Source organism: Aplidium turbinatum, chromosome 15, assembly GCF_918807975.1.
Source record: "Aplidium turbinatum chromosome 15, kaAplTurb1.1, whole genome shotgun sequence".
Taxonomy (NCBI): domain Eukaryota; kingdom Metazoa; phylum Chordata; class Ascidiacea; order Aplousobranchia; family Polyclinidae; genus Aplidium; species Aplidium turbinatum.
The window spans coordinates 10424429-10452372 of NC_137486.1; the positions used below are offsets into that span (position 1 = coordinate 10424429).

Genomic DNA, 27944 nt, shown 5'->3' on the forward strand with positions numbered 1-27944 from the left:
TACCTCGCTTAATCATCAGCACAAAATGTAGTAGCGACAAGTATTGTTTATTAAACGAAAACTACTCTTACACCGCACCGTTTAGGCTAAACATTTTAAAAAGAGCAAGATTTAGTTCTTGCTGCTTGACGGGATGTCCAAAGACGATTTGTAGATATGAAAACAAAATAAAGTGATCGAAGTCAGTGAGAAAATGTCCAATGTTACATTGATTGCTCTCTTAAAGCAGAGGTCAATTGGTCAATGAATTTTATGAAACTTTTGAGTAGCTGATGTTTTGGTTTGGCAATTACAATTCATTTCGGCCTCGATTTCTTCCTTGGCGCATGGATTGATAGTATTGTCGCTGAAAAATATAATATTCTTCACAGTTACTCGAAATTTCGATTAATGATTTTTAAAAATAATTGTACACAGTGAAAACGTTTAGGTATTTTTAGATTGAGAAATCCTCTTGGGAAGTTTAATCCCGGTAGTTGCTGTTACAAGCTTTAAACCTTTGACGTGGAGCCGATCACTAAGATTGACAACTTGAAATTTTCTTTTGTTGAAGTGTTGTTGTCTGTGAATTATTTCATTCACTAGGTGTCGCTAATTAGATAGATATTCTTGGTTATTTCATTTCACAACCTCAGGCTTGAACTGGCGTTGATGTTATATAACCAGACATTTTTTTTTTATTACCGAAGAAGAGTTGTGCTTATCAAATAACTTTGGGGGGGTGGTTGGAGCTATTTTTTCATCTCCAATATCATGTACACGTAACCCTAATGACAAAATAGTAATTTCAATAGGTTATGTTAATTGTCTTTGGTAATTTCCTTATTGTATTCAGACGTCACCGTAAGCATCATCCTCAGGATAATAAATTGTTGTCATTGTCATCAAAATGGGTGAAAACGAAAATTTTGTACCAAACTTTGATAAAGAATCCAAGTGACAGTAGGCTACAGATAAAGCCGAAAGTAATGTTTTATATATATTTTTTTCTTTAGAGGAGTTGCGTAGCCCTGGTTCTTGGTACAGCATTAACCAAAAGACTACTTACTCCAAGATTTGACCAGTAGTTTTGCTGTTGCAGTCTGGCGTTATAGATTTGTTGGTTTCTTCTGGCAATGGCGGCTCGGCGACGTTGCGCTTGAACGCGGGCGTAGTATTGCTGATTTGCCAACTGTTGACGACGCTGAGATTCAGCTCCAGCCATCATTGCCTGTCTAGCTTTCTCGACGTCCATTCCAGCCTCTGATAAACAAAATTTGCATGCAGTTTTCAACGTTATGCCGTTTCGATATAATCATGTCTTGCCGACGTAGCCTAACATGTTTTAGGGATTCACTAAATCTAACGCAATAATGATTGGTCTTTTGGCCGAATAAACTGAACGTCTGCCTAACGCCAAAAACTAGGCTATCCTGCTTTTTTTTACCATAACCTTGGTTCGACGCTTATTGATAGTGCACAGATGTGGTTTGACAGGACGCTTAATGAAATGTGTGAAGGTAGACACGATTATTCGTTTTGTTAGCTCACTTTCTAGTCCATATTAGGGTAATGTATACGCATTGATTAAAATTGTTCATTGATGTGTAGGCAGAGGATATGATAGCCCAAATACTAGCAGATGTTGTTACCTACCTCACAGGGCAACGCAATTGATAAGTTTATGGAAAAATTTTAAAGCGTGTAATAACCTATTTTTATACGAAAGCCTACTTACTTGTTGCCCATTCTTCCATAGCTTTGTTGGCTTTCATCTGCCGGAGGAAAGCTTGTGCATTGGGAGAACGAGAAAACCTGTAATGCGAGTAAACCAGCCTATTATTGGCAATTGTAGGCCTAACTTAGAACTGTCAAGGTACTATCGTATTAATATTACGTCAGTAGCTCAAGGACAATAATATAAGTTTTTCCATCACTTTTACAAAAATCTCAACAATCTAGCCTTGCCAGAAAAATAAAATGAAAAATATCCTCTTTCTGGTGGGGCGGTAAAAATCCAGAGCCAGTCGCATAGCTATGCGGCGGGCAAGACAGGAAGTCTGCTCCTGGACGCAGTGTCAGAGGGCGCCAAGTTTTCAACAAAGTATCATCAGCCATGCCATCAGGGCGCAAAAAGTAGGCTACCACTGTCCCTGGGCGCTAACACCTGTATCTAGTTTGCTCAAATAGAAAAAGAAATGTTCCATCACCCATCGCTTATTATCTGGACTTTATTAAAATTATCTTACTTATGATTCATCTTACTGTTCATATTCTGCAACAGTTAGTTTTCCGTCTTTGTCTATATCCATGGACGACCACAATTGCATGTCCTCTAATTCCAGTGGTTTCTTTTCGTCGTCTTCCTTGTTTTCTTCATCATCATCAGATTTTTCAACATTTTCATCGGTTTCTGCAATCATGTCAAGTTAGGGTACTGGTATTGCAGTAGATGTTTTTCCAGCTCAACAAGTTTTAAAACAGCAACAAGCAAACTATAGGCATTGAAAACTACAGACGTATCGTACAAACTTTAAAAATTACGCCTAAAGCAGGCTATCATCTGTCTGATGTAGTCTATTCAACCGCTTGGGTCAATAACGCATTTGGCAATTGCAAAAAAGTGGACTAACATTTTATTTTTATCTATTAGCTAAATCGCAACAGCAGGTAAGAAAGTTATGAAAAACGATTTTGTTGTATTAAAATATAGCCTACTGTGTTGTAAAGCGAATAAGTTATTTATTATTTCTAAAAAAATTGTTCTTTTACATCTTGAAATGCCTTGTCGGCTTTGAAGCGATGTCAAGTAGCTTACGTGTTGTCATGGAAATTTATATCCGGGTATAGGCTGACGTGGACAATAGTATACAACAACGACGTTACAAAATTTAATAACAACGAAAAATATGACATGCAAGTGCAGTAGTTAAAAAATAATAGGGATTGAATATAAAAACGGTATGTTTAATCTTTCACGTAATAAATACTTTTAAACAGCGTATTGAGTGAGTTTATAATGAAAAGGTCATTAAGGTCATAGAAACATCATAAGTTATTAATTATAATGCAACGATTATTAATATAAATAGATATTCAAAATATTATTAATATTTATATTTTAATTGCAACATTATTCATTAAAATCTACGTATATTTACCTGTAGCAACTTCAGCGTCTTCCTCTTCTCTGTAAATTAACTTAGATGAATTAACATTAATGTTTTATATTTTATTTTAGCTTATTTACTAGACCTAATAAAATTTTTAAAAACAGTTTAATTTTCTTAAATTTGCACGCAAAATTAGCAATCATTGCAGTAAATCGAACAGATGTCAAAAAATCTTTCAGCAGTAAAGTCCTTGTTGCATTAATTGCCAAGCTTACGTATAAAATGCTTATCGCCTATTAGGAAAAGTAGCCTATAGCCAAAGGAAATATAAACTTAAATGAAACGTAAACAAACACAAACTATGCATAAGCTACGGTTTTATAAATTTTACAAAACAAAACATATTATATTGCAACAAATTAGGCTTTTAATTAAATTGCGACAAACGATTTTAATTTTCCTATTACAAACTAATATGATTAAAAAAAGTTAACAGTTATTGCAAAATAATTCACACTTTAATTTTTAAGTCTGTTAATATTTGTCTTAAGCTTAAAGACAACACTTTGATCTCTTGGAAAAATGTAACCTATTCTAATTCCTCAGTCCTTGCATATAATTTCCTTCCCAGATAGCCAGTGTAGCCTAAAACATTGCCTTTAAGCTTGTCTCAGGTAAGCAAAGTAGAACAAAAGCTTAAAACATCTGGTGAAACTTACACATCTTTGGCTTTCGAGTAGTTTATCTGTGGTGCCAACAAGGCAAAGACAAGTAGTAGGTAGAGTGTGATTTTCATTTTTGACCTGAAAGTTATGAATGATATTCATGAATGATTTTGTGGAAAACAAGCAGGCCAACAGCCTTGTTTAGGCTACATGTAGGCTATTTGCTACCAAAAACATAAGCTAACACAGTGCAGCAAAACGGCAAAGCCGGTGTATGGAATTTTATGAATTCGGAAAATAAAAGAACGATTCCGTAGCATATTTGTAGGCTACAATTACACTAATTTTAAATAGCCTACAGCAAACCTATAAGAAAACTTGCCTTTAATTATTATTCAATTTTTGTAAATCTTCTATCTTGTAATTTCGCTAGTGACACGTTTAGATCACGCGTAGTCACATTTATTGAAAATGGAACACCCAATCAGAAGATTCCATGCAACGATGAGGACTATTCATACCCATGTGGCACTCCGCAACCACTTTCGATTGTTTCGTCATAAACGCTCAAGCAAAAATCGATCCACTTAAAATCAGAAGCCGGGAAAGTTGTCATCCAAATTTTAAAAGAACAAAAGGCGTTAAATGAGGCTTTGACGACCCTGCGTTAAACTATCAATAAAGAACCGCCGGTTCGCCACGTAGACTTGTAAAAGCCACGTGTGTAATGTCAAAACTGCAGTTCAGTTAGAAAATTAATTCTGATGAGTTGTTAAAAATATAGTTAAAACTGCAGTTGTCGCTTTTGTTTTTAAGAAATTTTCATGACAAAGTAACATTTTTGTTGCAAGATATTGATATGAAACCTATATTATTTGCTTGTGAGAATCTGTGTCCTCAGACCAAAATTCTAAGAAATTTTTATCACTGCACATATTTTTAGACAACAGTTACTGTACAACAGTTTTAACAGTACAACAGTTTTAGACAATACCTACGTAACGTAATGTCATATGGCATGAAAATTAAAAAATTGCAAACTTAAACAAATGCGCTTTGACTGGCTTCAAAAAAAATGCAATATTTTTTTAATAATTTTCATCTTGACTGGTTCAATTAAAACCGCCGTTGAAGTTTGTTTGTTTGATTATCTTTATCCTGCATTGCGGGAAAGCGGACTTGAGCGCTATGCATCGGTGTACGCCTTCCGACGTACACCTGACCCACGCTGCAGCCTACTGCAATGTCTGTTTCCTGTTGTCTACTCTATTTATGACTCAAATTTGGTACTACCCATTACTCGAAATCGATCACTGGGTAGAGGCAATTATCGTAAAGTTTCTTGCCTAGAGAAACAACAGCAAGTGCGGGTGGCTGGAGTCGAACATGCAGGCTCTCGACTGCGAGCCCAACGCGCTAACCACTCGGCCATTGCTGCCTAGTGATCTCACAGCAAGAACAACTTTTAAAAACATAAAAGAAGTTTACAGCAGGAGAACTATGAAATAGTTATCTAACACCGATATCATATACATTGTATGCCAATGTACATTATCTCACGCAGGAAAGAAGAAATTAACTTTCTCAAAATTTGAGTTGACTTGCTTTTGTTTCGTCTGAAATCGCATCTTTGTCATTTTCATGAAAAACTTTGCAAACCACTCGTGCTTCTCTGCTTTTGGCGTTTTTTAACTTTGCGATCTTTATCGTCCATCCACCACAAAATAATATGTCTTGGGTTATATTCAGAGAGCGGAGGCATATTCATATTCATGTACAAGCGTCACTGATACCCAGACAGCAAAATCCGTCATTTCTACATGGATTTAACGGTCAATTAAGTGGTTGCGCCCACGCCTCAAGATTACCCGGCGCTGGTTCGGCTCTCGGGGTGTGCGCTTGAGCAACGCATTTCAGGACTGCTTTCCATTCAACGGCACCTAGTGAATGGAATGATTCCTCGGCAACAAGACTTAACAATCGGAAACTTCACTCTGCCAACCTCGGTAACCGGCCCTGCGTCAAGAGCCTTTACAAGCATGCAAAACCACCAGGAATAAGCAATCAAGGCTTAGCTTTATTGGTCAATCCAAAATAAAAAATTCAAAAACCAATCAAACCAAACAACAATTGTTGCTCGAGAAAGTTACTCTCGTTAGGCACTTGAACGTATTTTACTGCGCCAAAGCAGTAACGCAATCATGCATTACATATGGCATTGGTTAAGATAGATAAGACAATTTTCCTTATAAACTCATTTGATTGCAGTCATTGAGGGTGGGAATCGAAATCACACCATCGAAATGACTATTCCCTTGCCCAAACCCGTTGGCCACGCTTTACTTTGTATTACAATTCTCTTTAGAAGAATGCTCAGTCAGAATATCACATGTTGAGTCGCATGACTGTGATGTCATATGTCACATATGATTGCGTTACTGCGTTGGGGCAATAGAATACGTTCAAGTGCCTACCAGTCCCTCTCACTGTGCGCAAAAACCACAATAGTCGATTTCGATACCATAGATTTTCATGACGTATCTTTCGCTTTTGTCTGAACAACGCTATGAAGAAACCAATGAACGCTGTTTTCCAATGACAAATTGCAGTCTGACTGAAATAGTGCACTGATAATGCTGTTGCTTTAAATAAACAATAGTCCAATAAAGAGGACCATTGAAACAGGCTGTTCCATTGGTCCCTCGATCATTTTGTCATCATATTCTTAGATTTTTAGGATAACAGTATACCAACTTTTAAGACCAGAACATCTAATAAGGGGTTGCTTACTGAGGACAACCTTCTGAGGAAAACAAGGCTCTCAGTAATATTTTGTCAAAGAAACTGAGTTTCCGGGGAGCAGCCAAAGCTTATGGAGTTCCGATAGGAACATTACATCGCTACAAGAAGAATTTGACTCCAGACCAAGTAAAGGTTAAAAAACCATTAATGGTGACCAATGACCATGCAGGTAAAGCATTTGAGCCGTCTTCTAGGTCTTTTGCAGTAAAAAAATGCAGCCATTTGCAGTAACAAATTTGGGAGCAGACACCGGCAAGTGGTCCTGAGATGGATCTATCACACTCCCAACCACTGCAACAGAGCCCTCACCTATAGCTACTGTAGTAGCCTATTCATGAGTCCCTTTCATTTATATTCTCATATTGATATTGCATATACCGTTGTGTAAAAGGCGTTGTATAAATGTCAGCTTATGCAAATGTCGTCCATTTGGGTTTTCGCGCATTTTTTAAGTTCCTACGTCACAGACAACGTAGCTTCTGATTGGATGGAGGTTTTACAGGCAATTACTGAATTTTTCCAGTTAAAGTGCTTACCGAACATTATAGCTACCTCAAGGTTGGCACTTTAACATAGGACAGTTTTCTGTGCAAACCAGCTACCACCATTACGTTGCGATGCATTGGTTAAAAAGGTAGGACAATTTTCCTTATAAACTCAATTGATTACAGTCATTAAGATCCTTCTTGCACTCAGTTCAGTTGCAGAAGAATAAAGAACGTCAGCAGAGGGTGGGAATCGAACCCACGCAATCGAAATGACTATTCCCTTGCCCTAACCTTAACCCATTAGGCCAGGCTGCTTGTGGCGACACATTCACTTAATTTTTTTTCTATCAAAAATCTTTCGAGTAGATCGGTCAGAATATCACGTGCTGAGTCACATGACTGAAATCAGCTGATCCGCAAGGAAAACTGTTCTATGTCAAAGTGCCTACCCGACCTCAACAGGTGCCTCACCTAGCTGCAGTAGGCTATGACTGCCATTTCCGAGCAGGAGCATCTTTTAGCTTTCTGTCCTTTGCCAAAAGCAAAGCAAGATCGCAGCGAAAGAAAATAAGTGCTGCAATCATTACTGACAACCTACTTCTAAAAAAAACACTTTCTCGAACGATTCAGCACAAACGCAACTACTTCTAAATCTAGACGATTGTTAGAAACTGATTAAGTGATTAGGCCTATAGGCTAGGCTACATCAGAAAAAGAAACACCGGTCAATGCAGTGATGCATTAAATGAAAATAGTCCCACTAAACAAAGAGCATTGGGAAATCCCAAAGCCTGGAGACTTTGTCGTTGAAAAGGTGCACCTTCGGTGGTAGTGGCAAGCTTTATGTTGGTAAGATTCTAAGTAGTCCTGATGAAGACAATTACTACGATATTAGTTAATTTGAACGATCAAGATAAATAAAATATGGATTTATATTTCCAGAGGTAGGCCTACATAGGACATGGCCTCAATATCCGAAACAGACATAATCGAAGTATTACTTCCACCTGAGCCACTTGCTCAAATCAAACGACTACGTGGTGTCTTTAAATTTGCTTCAGATCTGTCTTTAGTGCAGTGAATATTAACCTACCCGGTAGGCTAGTAGGCTATACAATCGGACTCCGTTTGATCAGTTTAATGTGACCATTGTTTGTTTGTTTTTTATATCTTTATCCTGCATTGCGGGAAAGCGGACTTCAGCGCTATGCATCGATGTACGGTACGCCTTCCGACGTACACCTGACCCACGCTGCAGCCAACTGCAATGTCTGTTTCCTGTTGTCTACTTATGACTCAAATTTGGTACTACCCATTACTCGAAATCGATCACTGGGTAGAGGCAATTATCGTAAAGTTTTTTGCCCAGAGAAACAACAGCAAGTGCGAGTGGCTGGAGTCGAACAAGCAGGCTCTCGACTGCGAGCACAACGCGCTAACCACCCGGCCACTGCTGCCTGCATTGATTGATTTGGAGCAAAATGGCAAAAACTTTATATTGTGCTAACAAAATTCAAAATTTCGAAATGAATATAAGTTAATAAACCTGGGTTGCAAATTCTGCCTTGAATAAATAAAATAACTTACTATTTCAGCATTTTGTGGTTGTTTCCATGTGTTTGTTATTTCATTCTTGTAAATACATTTTCCTGTGCCACTATGTCTATAACATTAATTGAGCAGTTATGCACTTCAGCAATACTCAACGCACTTTTTTTAGATGCAGTCATGCTCCGTTTCATAAGTCTCATGGGGTGTTCAATAGGTCCTGTGGGGTGGGACCGATGGAACAAGTAGTGGTGTCGCTTAGCCTATAGCAAAAAAAAAAAAAAAAAGTTACGACACGTCAGATTTTAATAATATTTTTCTTGTGGATGCCCATAGCTGTAAGCTTTCCAGAGAAAATAACCTCAAATGATTTTGAGTTGTAGTTTCAAAGATATGACCGAAAAAACAAATCCGTTCCACAGGTCTCGTACCTCCACTAGTCCAATTCAAAACGAAAGCTTGTGTGCTACAAACTTGTAGGCTATAATGTGACTGTTCCTATTTCGACAGAAAGTACGGTAAGTTAATAATTGCAAAACATAAAAATCCTGTTTGATTTTGGGTCAATATATTAGTTCCATAAGAGCAAAAATGCCAAACCAAACACAAGTATTAAGTGGCTGAAAATCTGGAGTGACCCAAAGCATCAGCCAAGGTAGAACAAAAACGTCAAGCAATAAACGGAAATGCTGCACGAAAAGATTCCTATAAGTGTAGATTCTGAATGAAATAGTAAAATTTTAGGCTATTGTACCTACCCTACTTTAGTTGTTAACTAAAATATTTTAAAATAAAATTTATCAATGCGAGGTCCTTTCGTTTATTGGCTCCGTGCTATGTAGGCGGTAGTTAGGCCCATGGGCTAATGCCCTGGAGTAAATTCAATTTTTTTCTGAAAATAGCCTACATGACTTAATAGTAATACTCAGCCAAAAAAGTACTTAGGCCTACAGTTGGCGCGTCCCTCAAGGCTGCTAAAGAAGACTTTCAAATTTAGGAAGCTTGTGTTGTAGCTAAGTCTCCCCGTCCTTTTCTCAAACTTCCTACAATGCATAACCCTATGAAGCTTATTGTTATTTCTTTTTAAAAGATTAATAATAGTTCTTTACAAACACCGAACAATATCAACTCCAAAAGATCTCACCCATCCGGATGGCATTTAACAAAAAACTGAACTGATCGAAAGTAAATAGTGAAACACTAGCTTACTCAGGGTTGTCAGACAGCTTATGAGAAAAAGAGCCAAACAATGTCAAAAAAAGGGACAAACTGGGTAAAAAAGAGCAAAATTGTTCAATAATGTTAATAACGTTGTTAATAAAACATAATAACGTTAACAACTTCAATAACGTTACAACATTACAACAACACAACCAACAAGAACAATTCCAAATCTTCATCTTCTACAGTGTTTCCACTCGAATCTTCGGCATTGGCATGAACATTATCAGCTAAACACTGTCTAAAAAATCGTAATAACACTTTTCGGTCTCAATTTCCGAAAGACATTAATTTGAATAACTAGCATTGTAATCACGGTTGCCAGACTATGAAAAGTTCTTTAGCTGCCAGCGTTTTGAAAAAGTGAGAGGAGTTCTCCTCTTTCTCTGGTTGCCATGGTAATGAAAAAATGGGTTGCCAAACTTTTGAAACGCACTTTGAAATTTTGGAGCAAATCGGTGTTGCAATTGATCGTCGATATGACCATTGCATTTACAAGCGCGCCAGTCAGCAAAAGTTTTTTTTGCATTGAATCAACCTGTTCAGACGTGAAATCAATGTAAAGAAAAACGATAGGCCGAGTGATTCAACGTATTCAAACATTGAATCAATGTAAATACGAACTGTTAGGCTAATTTGGTTCTTTGAACAAATCGAATGGCTGTTGTAAATATTTCTCAGTTGCTACTTATACCTGGTCAGCAAAAGTTCCTTTTTTATACGATTTCAACGTCTGGCGACGATGAAACGATGTAAAAATGACAATTTTGCTGGCCGGTAGCTAGGCTACTGTACGGTACCGAAGTTTAACTTAACCAACTAGGCGATTGCAAACATATTTCCTTTCGATGAAACCTATAGGCTACCACGTTTGGTTTGCCTTTACATTACATTCAAAATTTTTGTTGACATCATACCATAGTCATAGCATATATTCATAAGAAAATGCTTGCTTGGATTTTTTTAGCGACTAGGGTTAGATAGGCTGCAGGACTTCTAGCTAGTACCAGTAAGCAGTCTAGTCTAGTGACTCTAAATGAATAGGTAAATTAGTCTAAAGCTTAAAAAATAATAGAATATTTCAATTACCTTGCTGCATAAAAAGTAAGCTCTTTTACATGACCTATGTGCATTGATCAATATACTAGCAGGGTTGCCAGATCCAAAGTAGCTTTGCCTGCCAAATGTTTTATAAAAACAGCCAAAAAACTGCCAAATTTTTCAGGGCTTCAAAAAAAACTGCCAAAAAAACTGCCAAACTGTTAGTGTTAGTAGTTACTTGTCCTGTTAATCAGAAACGTCATACACCATACTATTTGGTGCTACATATAACTCTGTCTGATGGTATATTGTCTTAATTTAACTTGATAGACCACTTAGTATGAATAATAATACACAAACTGCATGTATCAAGCTAAATTAAAACAAACTTTCAAAGGTTGTATGCAGCCACATAGTTGGAGCTATCAAGCATCAACCAAGCGCAACCAGACGAAGGTGATAAAAACCAATTGGCCTTGTAGTGCATGTTTTTACAAGTGGATGTGGAGCTATTCTGGCATCCGATGGGTTTTCACATGCAGTTATAATATCAAACAGCTGTCTAAAACTTTTGCATTGCAAATATTCTGTTTGAATAAGCTTAACTGAAGGTGATCTACAGTGGCGTATATAAGGAAGGGGGACCACCCCAGGCGGCACGTCTGGGGGCGGCACTTGCAGACTACAATTTTAGATTTTGATTATAATCTGATAAAAAAAACGCATGTCATTTTCACACGCTTTTTTACATGCCATATATAATTGACTGCATGTACGGTAGCCTACTGGTGAGGAACTTCCGGTACCAATTCAGCAGCTCAAGTCAACGAAATTCCTGGTAGGCTGCACAGTGACCGTGTGCTCTTCGAGACAGTAGCCTCCCGTAGGCTATAGGTTTATAGCCTACCTGTATGTCAACGTGTTCTGCCCAGCCAGCCATTCATACACAGTATACCGGTAGGCCAAATACGATCCGGTTCAAATTTCTACAAGATCTCTGGCCTAAGCTATGCTTTCAACTAAAACGGTGCGATTGCGCATCATTAACCATACCCTGCTAACACTTACTATTGGCAAGAAAATAAATGTCAAAACCGCATCCCTCCAGCTGCCCAGTCCAACTCCAACTTTGGTTGGTGACTGGTGAGACTGGCCAGTGGCCTCTGGTCTGGAGCTTCCATTTCAATAAATCAGGAATTCGGAGTTTCCACTCCATAAATTAAAGTTTTTTGATGGACTTTCATTAATAAAAGTTCTTGAAAAAACTGTAGAGGTGAGTTGTACCAGTACCGTAATAATTACAAAAAAATGCCAGACACAAAAATAAAAAATGCCAAAAAAGTGCCAAACTGCCAAACGTAATTTTCTCCTGCCAAACGCTTTCAAAAAACGCCAAATTTGTGGAATTTGGCAGGAAAAACGCCAATATGGCAACCCTGTATACTAGTAGCCTGGCATCATGATCCCAGTCTAAGAATTTCGGTAGGCACTTTTACGTATTACACTGCCCGAAGAGGTAACCGCAACCATGCGTATCGTATATGACATTACTGGTGTTTTAGTCACAACTTTTCTCATAAACTCCATTGTTTGCAGTCACTACGATTCTTCTTGCACTCAGTTCAGTTGAAGAAAAAATAGTATTAGCAGAGGGTGGGAATCGAACCCATGCAATCGAAATTACTACTCCTCTGCCCTAACCACTAGGCAACGTTGGTTGTGGCGATGCATTCAGTTAAATTTCTTTGTATCAAAATCTTTCGATAAAGACGACCAGTTAATCACGTGTTGAGCCATGTCACGCATGATAGCGCTACCAACATCAGCGATGTCGTATGTCACGCATGGTTGCGGTTGCCTTTTCGGGCAGTGTAATTCGTAAAAGTGCCTACCAAGAATTTCTAGACCTCGAAGTCATTGCTGAATTTCAAGCTTTGTTCACACAGATTGGTGTTTTGACTTTTATTTAATTTTAAGAATTTGGCGGGGAAATGGGTCAAAAATCGTTTTTTTTTTGGTTTAAAATTGAAGCAACCTGTCAGGCCCCCAGACTGGCAACACATTAGGATTTTTGGGGCATTGTGACGTCATGTGACGTTAAATTACATCACAATTGCACGAGCTAACTCGTTTCCAGCAGCAGAACTGTTAATGCAAAATAATACAAAAAAGGCCAAAACAAGGAAAAAATTAGATAAAAAATGCCAAATGGATATTTACCTGTTTATATTAACATACTTTTGAACGTTGACATTATAATTCCAAAATAATATCTATAATATTCATATTTATCGATATTTTATGACTTGTACCGGATTTTAATAAATTGTAGCAAAAATAATTCTGAAAATTGCCCAAAAGGTAGCAAGTATAAAAGGACTGTAGCGGATGAGTTTTAATCCGCTGCAGTGGTGACATCTGGCACCACTGGCTGCCTTTGCGAGTGAGCGCAGTCTGACTCGGCGCCGGCATCACATTACGACTATTAAACAAGCATAGAACATGTAATTGAACAATGGTGAATATGGTTTCATCTGATAAGTTTACGATATATGACAAATACTGATTATTATGCATTTTGAAGAGTAAATTTAAAAAAAGGCCAAATCTTGAAAAAGGCCAAACGTATAGTTTCTAAGGCCAACAGACTTTAAAAAAGGCCAATCTGGCCACCCTGCTCTACCTTTGAGACGCCTTCTCGCAGGTAAAGCGCTAACTAATTAGATGACGTGTGCGCAGAAACAATTAAGCCAAATGAACCACCGGAACGATAGTACCTACAAAATGTACTACTAAAATGAGCGATTGTTTGATCAAAACAACAACCAAAACCTTCAAAAACTGTGCTTCACTATTACGATTTCAGTTCGTGAAGTGGTTTATTTTCTACGTCACGCTTCATTGATTGCTTACGGGAAAACCTATTAATTTTTTTTTCTTTATTTCATGGTCATGTGTAAACAGTGTAATATTTTGGCACTTCTGTTTGATGGAAATCCTAAAGGCATCTGGCAACACCGATAAGAAAAAAGGTTAAGATTTGTCCCATTGCTTCCAGTTCCAAGTTCCACGACCACAAGTCTTGTGAGCTGAGTAGCTGACTTCAAAATTGATGAACGACGAAATTTGTGAGGAAATGATTAAAAATGAGGAAGTTTAGTGTAGAATTTGCAAAAGGTGATATTTTTGCTCGTTATGTAGCTAGAAAACAGGAATACTAGCCTAGCTTGGAATGTTGTCATATAGGCTAGCTACCGTACCGGTACCTACCCTACATGATTTTGTGATTCAATGCGTAGGCTACTGTCAAGTGTTTTAAAAGAGGACATCTCAATTACACAAGCAATGTTGATAAAAATTTAACCATTTTCTCTTTAACTTTAGTTTTGCTCTATATTTGGTTTAAATAGTTTTGATTGTTTAGCGTACCGTATTGTTTTGAAAACAGTGGTTTGTTACAGTAGATAAGTGTTGGTGTGATTGGAATAGACTTATCAATAACAACTCAGGCCATAATGTCAGGTCCTGAAAGATGCTTTGTTTGTGCAAACAAATTTAGCCTATTTAAAAAGCAGGTATGCAAAAAAATTCAAATTTGCCAATGTAAAGATATACTTTGCAGGAGTTCTTGTTGGTTGATAATCTGGTTTATTGCATAGGCTTGCCAATAATTAGTTTTCTACTATTTGCATTTACTTTGATTATGTGCTTAAACTTATGATATAAAAAGATATTGTGATGTATGGTACGAAACATTATTTTGTAATAATTTAACATAGATAAACAATCAGGATATTTTTGCTAAGCAATTAAGCTATTATTGAAACTAAACTCACATTTTAATTCTTAACTGGGTCAAAAATTATTAATACTCCTAGCTGTCTTGTTTGTTATGTAAATCAGTTTTTTGTGACTAACAAACTTGCAGCTGTACATATCTATATTGCTTTATTATTTTTGTCATTATTGTATGTGGGACAAAGTTATGCAGTAAGCTACTGCTACAATCTTTAACATGTACAGAAACTTGAACTCATTGTCATTGTGATCAAATAAAAAGGATAATCAGCAAACAAACTAAACCTCATTCCTTCGTCTATGATGCTACTCCTATACTCCGTATATATTCGAGTATAGGTTGAGACTTTCGCAAGTGATTTTTACCTCAAAAAAACAGGTTTGACTTATACACGGACAAGCTGGTCTCCTGATTGGCAGCTTTTAAAGTTAACAGTGTATACACGACATCTGGGCGAAACCCACTTGGGCGAGACCATGTGGGCGATGCCAAAGTGGGCGACAATAGCGAAAGTTAGCTGTTCGAAATGGTGGTGACGTATATAATTTATCGAGTTGCTTTGCGCGTCACAGTTTATCGTGAAGCTTAAGAGAAACCTCTTAACCGTTATCGAGATTTGTCAGTAGCAATACCGATGCTGATGATGCATTCTGTAACACACTCGAACAACTAACAGAAATTTCTGTTTTGTTTGAAAATCACTACAAAAATTCAAATGTCTAATGCATGTAACTACCAAACCAGCTACTTAGTAGTTAAGATCTCAGCACTGGCTGACCTAGTGACCCACCGCAAGTGTTTGTAATATTCAGAGACTGGATTGTGTGTTGCAAAATAATGTGTCAAGATGATGTCATAATGTAAATTAACATCAAACAGCAAGCGCTATTACTAGGCTACAAAAAATAATGAAAATGTTGCTTCCAACGCTTTGTGAAACTCAGCGTGAGAACCCTCATTGCCTCCCTTCCACAAATTATCAAATTTCAATGTCTACAGGAGCTGTTTGAACTGCATTTACAAAGTTACTAGGGTTCAATCTTTGTATTTTAAAGTAAAAATGAAAAATCATATTTTATGATCTAAACCAGTGGTTCTTAACCTTTTTTTCCCCAGCGCCCCTTTTCAGAGATTTCCATAGTCTGGCGCCCACCATAATATAAGGGCTGTAGCCTACTAATGACATTTTCTTCCAAGACTATAAGGCTAGCCTACAGCCAGTAGTAATTAGTTATTAGTTAGTAAGAAAAAACTAGTTTAAGCCGATGTTAGTTTTAATACTAAAAAATCAGCACAGATGTGCCTTAAGGCTCTTAACTTAAAAGTCTTAAGGCACATCTCTGCTGATTTTTTAGTAGTTAGTAAGAGTTACACTAATAACCATTATTGACTGACTATTATTATGACCAGTCCTTATGGTTTGCTTGCACTGCCTGCCCGCTGTCCCTGCCAAAAGCTGACCACAAAATGCCATTTACTTACTACAAGGAAAGGGAAACAATGCCCATTATCAACAACAAAGGCCATGCACAACACCATCCGACGTCCACGCTTGTCGGATGGTGTTGTGCATTGTGCTGTATAGGCCAACATAGAATGCTCTGAGAGAGAATCACTACTTCCCTTGTTAAACACAATCTCTATACTGTATATAGCTCCTCATCCTCGGTGGATTCTCATACCCCCAGCAGAACTACTAAAGCAAATTTGCAGTGAGGAAAATATCGTTACACCTTCTGAATGTAGCGCCCCCTATAACGCCCCCTGAATATTTCCGCCCCTCTAAAAGTTAACAGCGCCCACTAGGGGGCGGTAGCGCCCAGGTTAAGAACCACTGATCTAAACTAAACAGAAAACATGACTTTATAACTTCTTAATTTGACCTCGTAGCAACGTCAATGTTTCAATGTTATCGGTTTGACAACTTTCTGCACCACCAAAAAAAAATATGACTTTTACTGGCCCTACTTCATTACATTTTAAGACTTGAAGTCACACGGAATCAGAAATTTGCTGTGGCTGCCGGATGATTCTGCTGCCTGTCGCTTATACCGAAAAAATTTTCAACAGAATGCATCGGTATTGCAACCAACAAGTTTCGATAACGGTTAAGAGGTTTCTCTTAAAGGTGCACTGCAACGAAAATACATAGCTTTTGTATTTGTAGATCTTTCTGAAATAAAACGTTTTTCAACAATTTTTTTATTTTTTGTGTTACCATTAATTAAAAAACCTAAAAAAAACTTTTTTGAATTGCATGATTCTGATTGGTCAAAATTTTTGATGACGTCATTGGCTGGCAAAGCGGCATCCAAGGTCTATTGTTTTGCGTACAAACACAAGGAACAAATCGCGTAGGCTACCGAAACAGCGAACAATTATGTGCTAAGGGAGTTTTTACACCCTTAAAATGGTGGCTACTTGTATGGCTCCCGGTTGCACTAACCGGGAAATCGTCAAATCTTTCATCGTTTACCTCTGAATAATGACGACAAGCTGAAGAAATGGATCTCAGCGATGAAACTCAAAAACCCACCTGTAAACAAGCACTGCCGTGTGTGCACCAATCATTTTCTGGCCAGCGATTACCAACGCGATCTACACTTCTACAGGCAGAGCTACAAGGCACCAAGTCCAAACACCTGCTCATCCCTGAAGCTGTTTCTTCTGTCTTTGATTTTTCAAGATATGTGAAAGCCACTGTCAATACAGTACAGTACCCACAAAACTCGATCGACCTAGGTACAGGTCTGTGAGTACGATCGGGCGTTTGGATCGAATAGCAAAGCGAGAAAACAACAAGACTTTGAAACAGGTCAGTAGGACAGTAAAACAGTGGCAGGGTAGGCAAAGGCATATTAGGCAACTCTGAATACATAGGCTACTTTAAGTTGATATAAACCACTTGGTTCAAGCAAATTATTTTCCTGCATTTTTTTCAATGCAAATTTTCCATCCGACTGCTGTCTGAACTGGTGTTATCAGAGCACGAATCAGAATGATGTTCTTTGCTGTCAAGTCGCCATCTTTTTGGTTCAAAGAGAAATCCTTGTCTTGTTTCAGACATCTTGTTTATGCTCAATATACAATGACCCATGCGACGTTTCTAAGGCAAATGCATGAAGCTGTTTACTTGGTTGCCAGCCGATGACGTCACAAGACACATAGCGCCATCAGGTGGCCGATTTTCATTTGGTTATATCTCCCAAACAAAAAAGCATATCAAAAAAAATTTTTGAAAAATTTAATACTTAAACACTACAGAATCACCAAAAAAATTTTAATTTTTCATTTCAGGTCCCCTTTAAGCTTCACACTAAATTGTGATGCCGCAAAGCAACTAGATAAATTATATATGTCACCACCGTTCCGAACGGCTTAACTTTTGCTACTGTCGCCCACTTTGGCTGTTGCCCACATGGTCTGTCGCCCACTTGGCTCTTGGTAACTTGGTCTCGCGTAAGAGGGTTTCGCTCAGTTGGTATCACCCAGATGGTATCGCCCAGATGTCGTGTACCATAAAATTAACGCATTATTGCAGCGGCAAAGTGATTGCCGACGTAGATTACGGATTGTGAAATGGCGTCGGCCGGAGTAAAAGTTTTGAATACGTTTATTTGCAGTGATTCAAACTTAATTTTCAAATTTAATAATTTCTTGTCAATTCTAAACCTTATACACTTGTTGAGCAACATGCATAGCTCACGAGACAAAACAGCAAAAAGAGCTGTTTTAAGCGATCATTTTTGTTTTGTTTTTGTGTGTCTTGGGAATAAACTATTTGATTTATACACGGGAGAAGGAAATATCACCAATTTTCAGCTCAAAAGTTGAGGTCCGACTTATGCACGATATCAGCCTATACTCGTGTATAGTATATACGGTAACAATATTACTTACCTGTTTTGACCTCATTATCTTAGTATTGGACTGTGGTGGGATTAGTGTAATGACATTATACAGTACAATTGAAGAGTTGATTGGTGGTGCAAAACTTGAAAATTGTGAGTAGAATGTTGCTTATAGCTCGAAGCTGCAGATTTTCGTTGGACTCTTCAGGAGCTAATGTCTTAATTGTGGTGAAGTATATACAGTAGAAGAAAAAGGAAATGTAAGTTTGGTTTTAAAATCAAAAGAATTTAAATTAATGAAGGAGTTTCAAGGCATGAACAAATTCCTTATGGTGGCATGAGACTGGATCAAGAGTTTTTATAAAGCTTGCTGCAAGGTGGAACGAAGAACGGTCTTTAGCAAGAATTGAAAACATTTTGAGTTTAAAGTTCAAAGCACATTCTTTGTTATCCAGCAGGTGTTGTTTAATTGCAGAGTCACTATCATAGGCGCCGACTTTTCAAAAAACCTTGGGGGACGAAAAAGGTGATGACGTCATAACCATAACGCTATTTTACTCAATTAAAATGGTCTTTGATTAAGCTTAGTGTCTTGTTTATATTGACACCTAAGTCGTTAACCGAATTTATTAGAACCGCTGCTTGAAACGATTAGTTTTACGCATGCAGTACGCCCAGTCATAAAAATTTTGATATTGTTAGCTCATAATTCGAACAGTTGGAAAACAAGCCGATTCATTTCCTTTTCGTGCGAGCGAATAACAACGATCAAGACAGCGAAGTTATCAAAATAAAACGCTAAAATCGTGATTTTAAGCAGAGTGGAAACCCGCTATCAGTTTTATTAACCTCGTTTTGCTAATTACTTACCTTCAAAGCGCTAACAAAGACGAAGTGTTTTCTCTTCTGTTTTTTATCGAAAGTCTTTATAGTCTTTTATCGAATACCGTATACTCGAACTCGAGTATAGGTCGAGATGTTCGCAAGTGATTTTCACCTCAAAAAGACAGGTTCAACTTATACACGGGACAAGCTGTTGTCTCCAGCTCGGCAGTTTTCAAAACGAACGCATTTTACTCCTGCAAAATCATTGCCGACGTAGATTACGGAGTTTGAAATGGTGTCGGCCGAATTGAAAGTTTTGAATACGTTTATTTGCAGTGATTCGAACTTAATTTTCAAATTTAATAATTTCTTGTCAATTCTAAACTTTATGCACTTGTTGAGCAATATGCAAAGCTCACGAGACAAAACAGCGGAAAGAGCTGTTTTAAGAGATCGATTTTTTTATTTTTGCGTGTAGGATATAATCGTTCTTATTACGTAACATTCCATGATCGTTGAAGTCGATGTCAAACTTTAGCGGCCGCATAAAACAATGATGTCAGGTTAGCTAGGTGATAATAGCGGTAAGAGACGTCGTTAATGCAGACAATATCTGCGACCAAGACCATTAAACACCTTTTCTTTTATCGGTTTTCGATGTAATTCTCACACATTGCGAAGTGCGAACAAAACAATGTGTTCTGTTGAATCATAATTGATCTCACAGCGGGAAGACCTCGTTGAAATTAGCGCGTCTAATTTAGCTGGTTTACTTAATATTGCTGTGAATAGTTACGTGACTATTCCAGCAGCGTAATCGTCTACTTTGAAATTTCAATACCGTATGAGAAACTCATGCGATCAGCTGCTGTTTTGCGGGGAAGAGCAACGTAGGCTATTTTTCGCTTTCGGCATTCTTTAAGTCCGTTTAAATAATCTAAATCTCTTTCGCGAAGTGTTTTATCTTTGAAACACCATTTGTAATAACCATTTTTGTTGCCCCTCAGCCATAAGCTTACGGGGGGCGCCGCCCCCCGGCCCCCCCGGAAGTCGGCGCGTATGGTCACTATATATATATATATTTTTGTCATTTACAGTTTTGCATTCGCAATTTGGTTGGGTTCTGGTCAGGTGATACAAAGGCTTTTATTACACCTGACAACAGAAAGGCTTCTGTTTATTGTAATTAATCTCTGTTTGTCATAACATGACAATTGGCACCGATGGTAATTTGATAAAGCTTGTTATGATATCCTGCGTTACCCTATTAGTATCAAACTTGTTAAGAAAAACACCTTACTGGTAACCTTTCAACTGTCTTTCTAAACAAGTATTTTTTAAATATGCTCTACATAACATTTGCTAACTGCCTTTTGTCGGAATGGCCCGTTTCGGTGAGTCCGATTCGGTGAGTCCGATCCCTTAACGGGGGATTTTTTAATTTTTTTTTTAAATTATCGGGTACCGTAGCCTAATTATCATTGCCGTTTTAGGGTTAGGGGTTAGAAGTTAGGAACTCACCGAATCAGACTCACCGAATAGTAGCAGACCCGCCTTTTGTAGCTAACTGCATTAGCTGCACTACAAAACTTTTTGCAATTTAAAAAAGAACCGCATGTTTAACACAGTACCAACTGCTGCCCTTTTCTAGTGTCATGAGAATAAGGCAATCTCTATGAGCCTTCGTATCCCCTTCTTTAGATATATCCCTGGTTCTGGTTTTATTGTTTTTTTTTAATTATTTTCGGGGCATGTTGTTTGATTCGTCCCTCCAGGCGTTGTGATGAGCGGCCTGCGTACTGACTCTGGCAGTGGCACTTAAATTGCTAACTTATATACGTTGCTCAATTTTATGGTAGTTATAAAAACTCTCAATTCAGTCTTATGTCGCCAAAAGGAATTCGTTTATGTCTTGAAACTTTTTGTTAATTTGAATTCTTCTGATCATTCAAATTTATATTTTGTTTTTCTTTTATAATATACTGTAAATACGTATACCGATTTGAACTTTTATAAATACTTCACCACATTTGGTTCATTTTATTCTGACGTTACCTCCTGAAGAGAGTCAGCTTCAAGCTATGAGCAACATTCTAATCGCAGTTATACAATTGCTAGATTTATATTTTATCTATTCTGATATTCGTATCATTGTTTTTATATTTGTTTGATTTTATATTATAGCCACCACTATTTTTTGCAGTTTTAATGGAAAACGAGCAGTAAAGGTTAAAAACCACTGTCTGATCTAGATATATAAAACATCAAATATTGAAACAGTTTGCCTTTGTCTGCAGTGAGTAATGCCTTGTCAGGCATTTCCTTTCAAATCGTAAAATAGAGTTTTAAAGTCATGTCTTTTCACTTTTTGTCAAGCTATATGTGCTCGAGAGGTTGTTAATGTTTTTGTTTTCATTTCTTGTTTTTGTCTTTTTTGTTGCTTTTTGCAGAATTACAACTCCTCTCACGAATTGTATTTCTATACATTTAAGCAGTAATTCAGAGGTTCTCAACCTCAACCATTTTGAAATGTATTTATCATTCTTTGAAATTAGTTTAGAAAAGTTACACTTGTAGGAACTGCTCATGCAAACATACATGGTTAATTGCATGCGGATCATAAATTCCAGATCAAAACATTTCACTTATGATTTTGTTCTTTTTTGTAGTATGAGTGCAAAGGATGCCATCGTACTGCTTGCAAGTCATGCCTTTCATACAAAGCTGTGTTGCCTGGGCAGAAGCTAGTTACAGAACAAATTTGCAAATCATGTCACGACGCAGCACAGAGCAATCCAAACACCAGCGGCAGAGTTTCCCCTCCTGCTAACTTTAAAAGGTAGGTGTTAAAGACAAAGTGTTTTAAATATGAATGGTTTTGCAGCACTTTTTAGTTTGTTTGTTTTGTTCAATCACCAAACTCATGTAAAGAAACAGCACTATTTTTACAATCTACTATTGTGACTGTAGAGAACTAGCAAGAAAAGAAGCCAATGCTGAGAAAGCCGCCAGTGTCCCGGATCCTGTCGATGAACAAATAACTGATCGATTGCGGAAACTCAAGGAGTCCTATGATCGAAAAGGTGCTGCCTCGTTTTTTAATATCGACAATGTTCTTATTAGTGTGTTTGTGTTAATGCTTTAAACTTATATCACGACGCGGTGCAATCAAAACAGCTTGATTGTTTATTTTTACTTTTTTTCAGTCTATTATTGTTTATCCTTTACAGACATCAGTGTTGACGAGATTCAAGATCGCCTACAAAAGCTATGCGCGTCAGAGCCGACTGTTACCATGGAAGAACTTGAATATCGTCTTGCAAAGTTGAAAGGTTCTCGGCCTCCTGCTATTAAAGTCCACAGCATTAGGGTTAGTCAATATATTTTGTTTTTTAGGTTTTCTCAATTTTTTTTTTGTCCGATAAAAGAAGCTAAAAAGATGCACCGGTTGTGACAAAAGCTGCATTAAGTGTGTCAGCATTTCTATGCGTTTTCTGGGCGTGATAATATATACCGTTTCTTAATTTTTATGTAATGTTATATATCTGCTTGGACTTCCGCGTACTCGTCCTTTAGTTCAAAGTTTCTTTTCGCATTCAGTCTTACGCTCAGTGGTTGAGGATTTAGATCCGGAGTGCCCAAATTTTTTTGCCACTTGCCGCATTTCGCCAGTTTTGACCGGCAGTGTTTTTCCGCGTGCTGCACTGTTGGCACTGCTGTTTTAAATTAAGTGGATGGGAAGGCAAGGAAGTCACGTTCAGGCATGCCTTTGAGTGTCCTGCTGCAAAGACACAGCCGCACGCTCCAGAGCGATGTCAAACCGGCACCCTTTCGATCGTCACATCAGGGCTCTCGCTATCCAGCCGACAGATTATTTTAATTTCAGAAACGACCGAATGAAAACGAGCCACATTCGTCCAAGGATACCTCAGAAGGCAAGCAAGTGAAACGTCTCATTCGTCAGTACACCGAAGAAATTGCTATGGAACCTAATGATATAAATCCCACATCTTCACAAGAAGGATTTCATCCCGAAGAAGTCCCGAGAAGTAAGACCGATTTCAATGAACTACGAAGTTTAAGCTATTTTATTGCTGCTCTGTTCACTTATGGGAAGGATGCTCAGAATAACTCAATATCGATAAATTACAAAATTAGGGTTAAATGTTAAGCGCACTGGAACAGTTGTTAAGAAGTATGAGGAAATATCTAGCAAGCACGGCTACGAAACACAACGACGAAGCTGTTTATCACCAACCGACGTTGTATTGCCAAATTGTATTCGAAGAAACAAGAAATTCTTCATTGCTGTACTTTGGAAACGACTTAACGTATTATTTTATAGATCCAAGCGCAGACGATTTGATTGAACTCGCCCGAACCGAAATACGGAGAGCACAAGAAATGGTAACAGAAGAAAACTTGCAGGACGAAGAGATTAGTAAAAGATTGTCTCAGATCACCCAAGCGCCCGCCGGTTGGTATCCACCGCTACGGTCGGCGTCGTTTGCATTATATTTATAAACTATGTGGCCTGATGATAAAACCATGCGTTGGACTCGCGCATTCCGTATTTTGTATCGACATAATTGAAAGATAATCTACTGTACATGGGGTCAATAAGATTCACCATGTACAGTCAAAATTGGTAACTCGTAAATTAGAAAGTATCATTTCATCTCCTTGGTTAAGGTAACACGTTATATGATGACAAATAGCACGCTAGGTTATGTATTTTACGAGCTCCAGTTTCTGTCGGGGCCAAAAAAGCTTTTCCCATTGCTTTTGCTACATTTGACTGTCGTATATCGACGGTCGAAAACAAGAAAGTCGTAAGTGACATTTTGAGAAATTTCCTTTTTTGCATTTTCAAAACCTATGCACTTAGGGCTATCTACTGCTATTTTACTACTATAGTTACATATATTAATGCTCAAAGTAAAAGCATTAACGAAATTTAAAAAAGGCCAAAAAATTGTTTTTTGGTCTTTTACTCAAAAGTGTAAAAATACACTGACGACTTTTTGGTTTCGACCGTCGATATATGCAAATGTGTCATTTTGAACAATTTTAAGTTGTACGCATAGTGACTTGAAGTTGCGTTTGCTAATTATTTTTTTTTTATCACATTTCATCAATTATGTCTTTGTTTGTTTATTAGTTCCTATTGAGGAAGCGACGTTAGGAGTGCAGTCCAATTTTCACTTTGATGAAGAAGGAATGGATGAAGAGACTTCCAATCTTATCCGTCGGCTCATGGAGGAAGACAGGCTGGAGCAAAACCTCCAAGACAGAGGAATAAGCCTTCCTCCTTCACGTTCAAACAGATCAGAAAATCACTTTAGAAGGTCAGTGCTCGATCTGTGGATTTTTTTCTGAACAACAAGCCAACAAGTAGTCAAGATTTTCTGGTGCAGGAGGAAAGGTTTCATCTACAGAATGAGCGTTTATTGTTGTTTGGATGTTTACAGGGTTTTTCATAGAATAAAGGTTTATCGTACAGATTGGTCAATCGAAGTTCAGCCACTGAAATATTATTGGTAATTTACCGCTTTATCTCAGCGGGTAGATATATATGTTTTTATAGATATAGATATATTTAGATATATATATTAAATCAAATATATTTGCAAATATATTAAATCAAATATATTAAATCAAATATCAAATATTTTGCTTGGCATTGAGCACTTTTTGTAGTATTAATAGTTTTCATTGTTTTTGATATATATATTAGATATATAATAGATATATTTTAAACCTTTTTTTTAACTTTAGGCTTTGAGACTTTTTGATTGCATCGTTAACACAATCGTCTTCAATTCTCTTTCATTCAAATCAAATGCTGTGTAACAAATAAAATAAAATCTGGCAGCAAAATTACAAATTCAATACAGGGGGGACAAAAGCGACAATAAAGAGGAAGAATCAGCTGAAGAACTCCCTTGGTGTTTCATGTGCAATGATGATGCCACAATCCGCTGTTTAACCTGCGACGATCTCTTTTGCAAAACCTGTTTCCGGGTCACCCACAAAGACTCCGACATGACAGGACATCAAACGGAAAAGTTTGTAAAGAAAAAAACAACTGATTGAAAACATACGACTGGAGGTAACACTGTTACAACTATGTCCCGATATGTTACAACAACTGCTGATCCCAGGTAGCATAAAGTTGTTGGTTTCACGCCGTTATAATATCACTAGACGATATACAAATAATAACATCTTCTGGCTGGGATATGCAAATTGCATTCCATTATTTTGAAATATCCGCGTGTAGCCGTGTACACTGTACTCGTATCAAGTGACTTAAAAATACAATACGGCAATTATGCTTTTCTATTCCTAATCGAGGCTCAATTTTTGTTTGAGGAGAAACAGATTGCTTGTGGCTGTCTAGTGTCTACACATACAGTAGCTTAATTTGTTAATGCTTTCGGGTGGTTTTCGCTAGAAGTCTGCATGCATGTCCAGAAATTTTAGTAAAGCGATTTTTTGTTATGGAGTTCGTGTGACAAAGAGGAAGTGTTTTAGGTATTTCTCTTTTCTACAGGTGTAGAATTTGTTGTCTGCATGTTTTTGTTAAAACTATTCTTTGTTGACGCATATGTCTATAGTTACACAATAGATTGGATCTTTCTAGTTTTACATTATTCAAGAGACCAATGTAAGCTATATGAAGACCGTTGTTTTTTGCTTTAACCACTTTTCACCATCAAGTACGCCCGGTTTGATTTTGTCCTCAGCATGATACGTTGTTTTCACATGCGCAACTGATTCCAGCCTACATGCCTTGGGCCGGCTACAATTATTCTGCTCGTAGATGAAACTACCTTTTCTACAATGCATTGTATTCAAAAGCGATTTCTGTTGCCACTCGGTGATCAGAGTCACTGGGATGGGTTTGAACGTCATACTCCCAGCCGTCTACGTTCAGTGATCCTCACCAGCGCATTTCTCTGTTTGAAGCGTTTATGTTTAATAAGTTTACTTTTTCAACGAAAGCATAGATTAACTGCTGCTGTGATATGATAAATGAGGTCGGATAATTGTTATTGAATATATTCAACGTTTTCCATCTTATCGTACAGTCACGAAACCCTTATAAGTTTTCCATGTGCGCAATTGCCAGCTCCTTGCATCTCATGCGGTGTCATTTAGTCAGGTTACTTTAAAATCTCTTTTCCTGTCATGGTTTGCGCACGCCCGAAGAAAAAGCTTAGCGCCTTGAAAACTAGCCCACCATACGTCCTTTTATTCTTGAAAGCCCAAACGTCATCCACATTTAGTATTGCGTAATAAAGCATAAGCCACTGGTGGCAAAAAATATCGACTTTCCGCAAAGGCACGTGAAATAAAATAGTTGACGCCCTCAATATGTTCCATTTGCTCCTCAAATCTTGATGCAAGTTTTTACTTAATCTATTTTCTATCATCTCTTGTGCAGTGGGACCTGAGTAAAGTTTGGTTACCCACCTTAAATATAGTTATATTTTATCGTTTGAAGAAACAATATATAATATATATTGTAGAATGGTGCACACAACTAACAATGCCAGTACTGCGTGCAGGCTAACAGGCGCCGCTTTATTAAACATTCGTCAGTTAAACGGAACCTCGCAGTCACAAAGTTCTTTCGATCCCAGCAGGCCCGGATTTAGGGGGGGCAAAGGGGGCAGTTGCCCCGGGCCCCCCGACTTTTGAAGGGCCCCCTATGTGGAAAAAAATGTGATTTTGTGTTATTTTTTCCTTTTGGCCTTTAAAGTTTCTGCAAAATACTGTGCAGTAGGCTACTGGACTGATGCTACTGTAGACGTAGAGGTGGCTTTTCGCGCCGTAGGCTTGAAAAAAATTTTTGCACGGGGGCCCCCCGATCTAAAAGTGCTCCGGGTCCCCCATCAGCTAAATCCGGCCCTGGATCCCAGCATTTTTCCCGGCTACTTGTAGCCAAAGCTATTTTTACAAACTTGCAAAATTCGTAACCGTACCAAACCAGCGAACTTGGATTAGTTTTTATTCGATTGAATTCTTAACATTTCTTTGCCGATTAACGATGGCCCCTTAGGCAGGCTATTATCAAGGTTGTTTTGTCCATTTCCTCGTCCTCTTATGTTGTTATTCTTGCTACGCTACTGTATTTTGTAGGTCAATTAGTAGCTTCAATTAGATAGCTTTAATTTTAAGATAATCTATTAATATAAACCGACCAATGTTATCAATTCGCAGCAAGGTTGTACTCAAACAATTTTGGTTATCATGTACCTCACAGTAGACCTATTCCTGATCCCCTTTTATACATGTGGCAGCTTGTTCTCTTGGTGGCTGTGTGGACTTTGTGTCTACCTGGGGAAACTTTCCAGCCAGTTTAGTTCTGCTGATTCTTCAAAGTGGCAATTTGAAATCCGTTTGGAATGATTCATGCAACAAAACTGCGAGTGTATTGGAATGCTTACTGTTCGTTGTGTTATACTATCTAAATAATTTCTTATTATAACACATTATATTTGTGTTATGTTATGTAATTATAAGATAGTAGGCTAGCCTACATAACATTGTAATATGTAATTATGCAGTATTGTTCTGAATTACAACTCAATCGTTTTGTCTAC

General features: G+C 37.7%; 2 protein-coding genes across 3 annotated transcripts; one reads left to right on the forward strand and one right to left on the reverse strand.

Annotated features, from left to right (window-relative positions):
• Positions 1 to 28: 28 nt before the first annotated feature.
• On the reverse strand, positions 29 to 8711 carry LOC145784782 (uncharacterized). 2 transcript variants are annotated; one of them, XM_082596633.1, is made up of 7 exons: positions 8635 to 8711; positions 3812 to 3895; positions 3141 to 3169; positions 2245 to 2392; positions 1718 to 1794; positions 1049 to 1242; positions 29 to 346 (listed from the first exon to the last, which is right to left on the reverse strand). In XM_082596633.1, the coding sequence occupies exons 2-7, from the start codon at positions 3886 to 3888 to the stop codon at positions 290 to 292; spliced, it is 582 nt and encodes a 193-aa protein (XP_082452759.1). In that variant the 5' UTR covers positions 3889 to 3895; positions 8635 to 8711; the 3' UTR covers positions 29 to 289. The 2 variants fall into 2 exon arrangements, with proteins under 2 accessions (XP_082452759.1, XP_082452758.1); XM_082596632.1 differs by lacking the exon at positions 8635 to 8711 and adding an exon at positions 4140 to 4205.
• A 5615-nt stretch (positions 8712 to 14326) lies between these two features.
• On the forward strand, positions 14327 to 27943 carry LOC145784389 (abscission/NoCut checkpoint regulator-like). Its single transcript, XM_082596201.1, has 8 exons — positions 14327 to 14432; positions 22002 to 22171; positions 22303 to 22415; positions 22563 to 22702; positions 23219 to 23381; positions 23678 to 23809; positions 24494 to 24680; positions 25230 to 27943. The coding sequence occupies exons 1-8, from the start codon at positions 14373 to 14375 to the stop codon at positions 25426 to 25428; spliced, it is 1164 nt and encodes a 387-aa protein (XP_082452327.1). The 5' UTR covers positions 14327 to 14372; the 3' UTR covers positions 25429 to 27943.
• Position 27944: the final 1 nt, after the last annotated feature.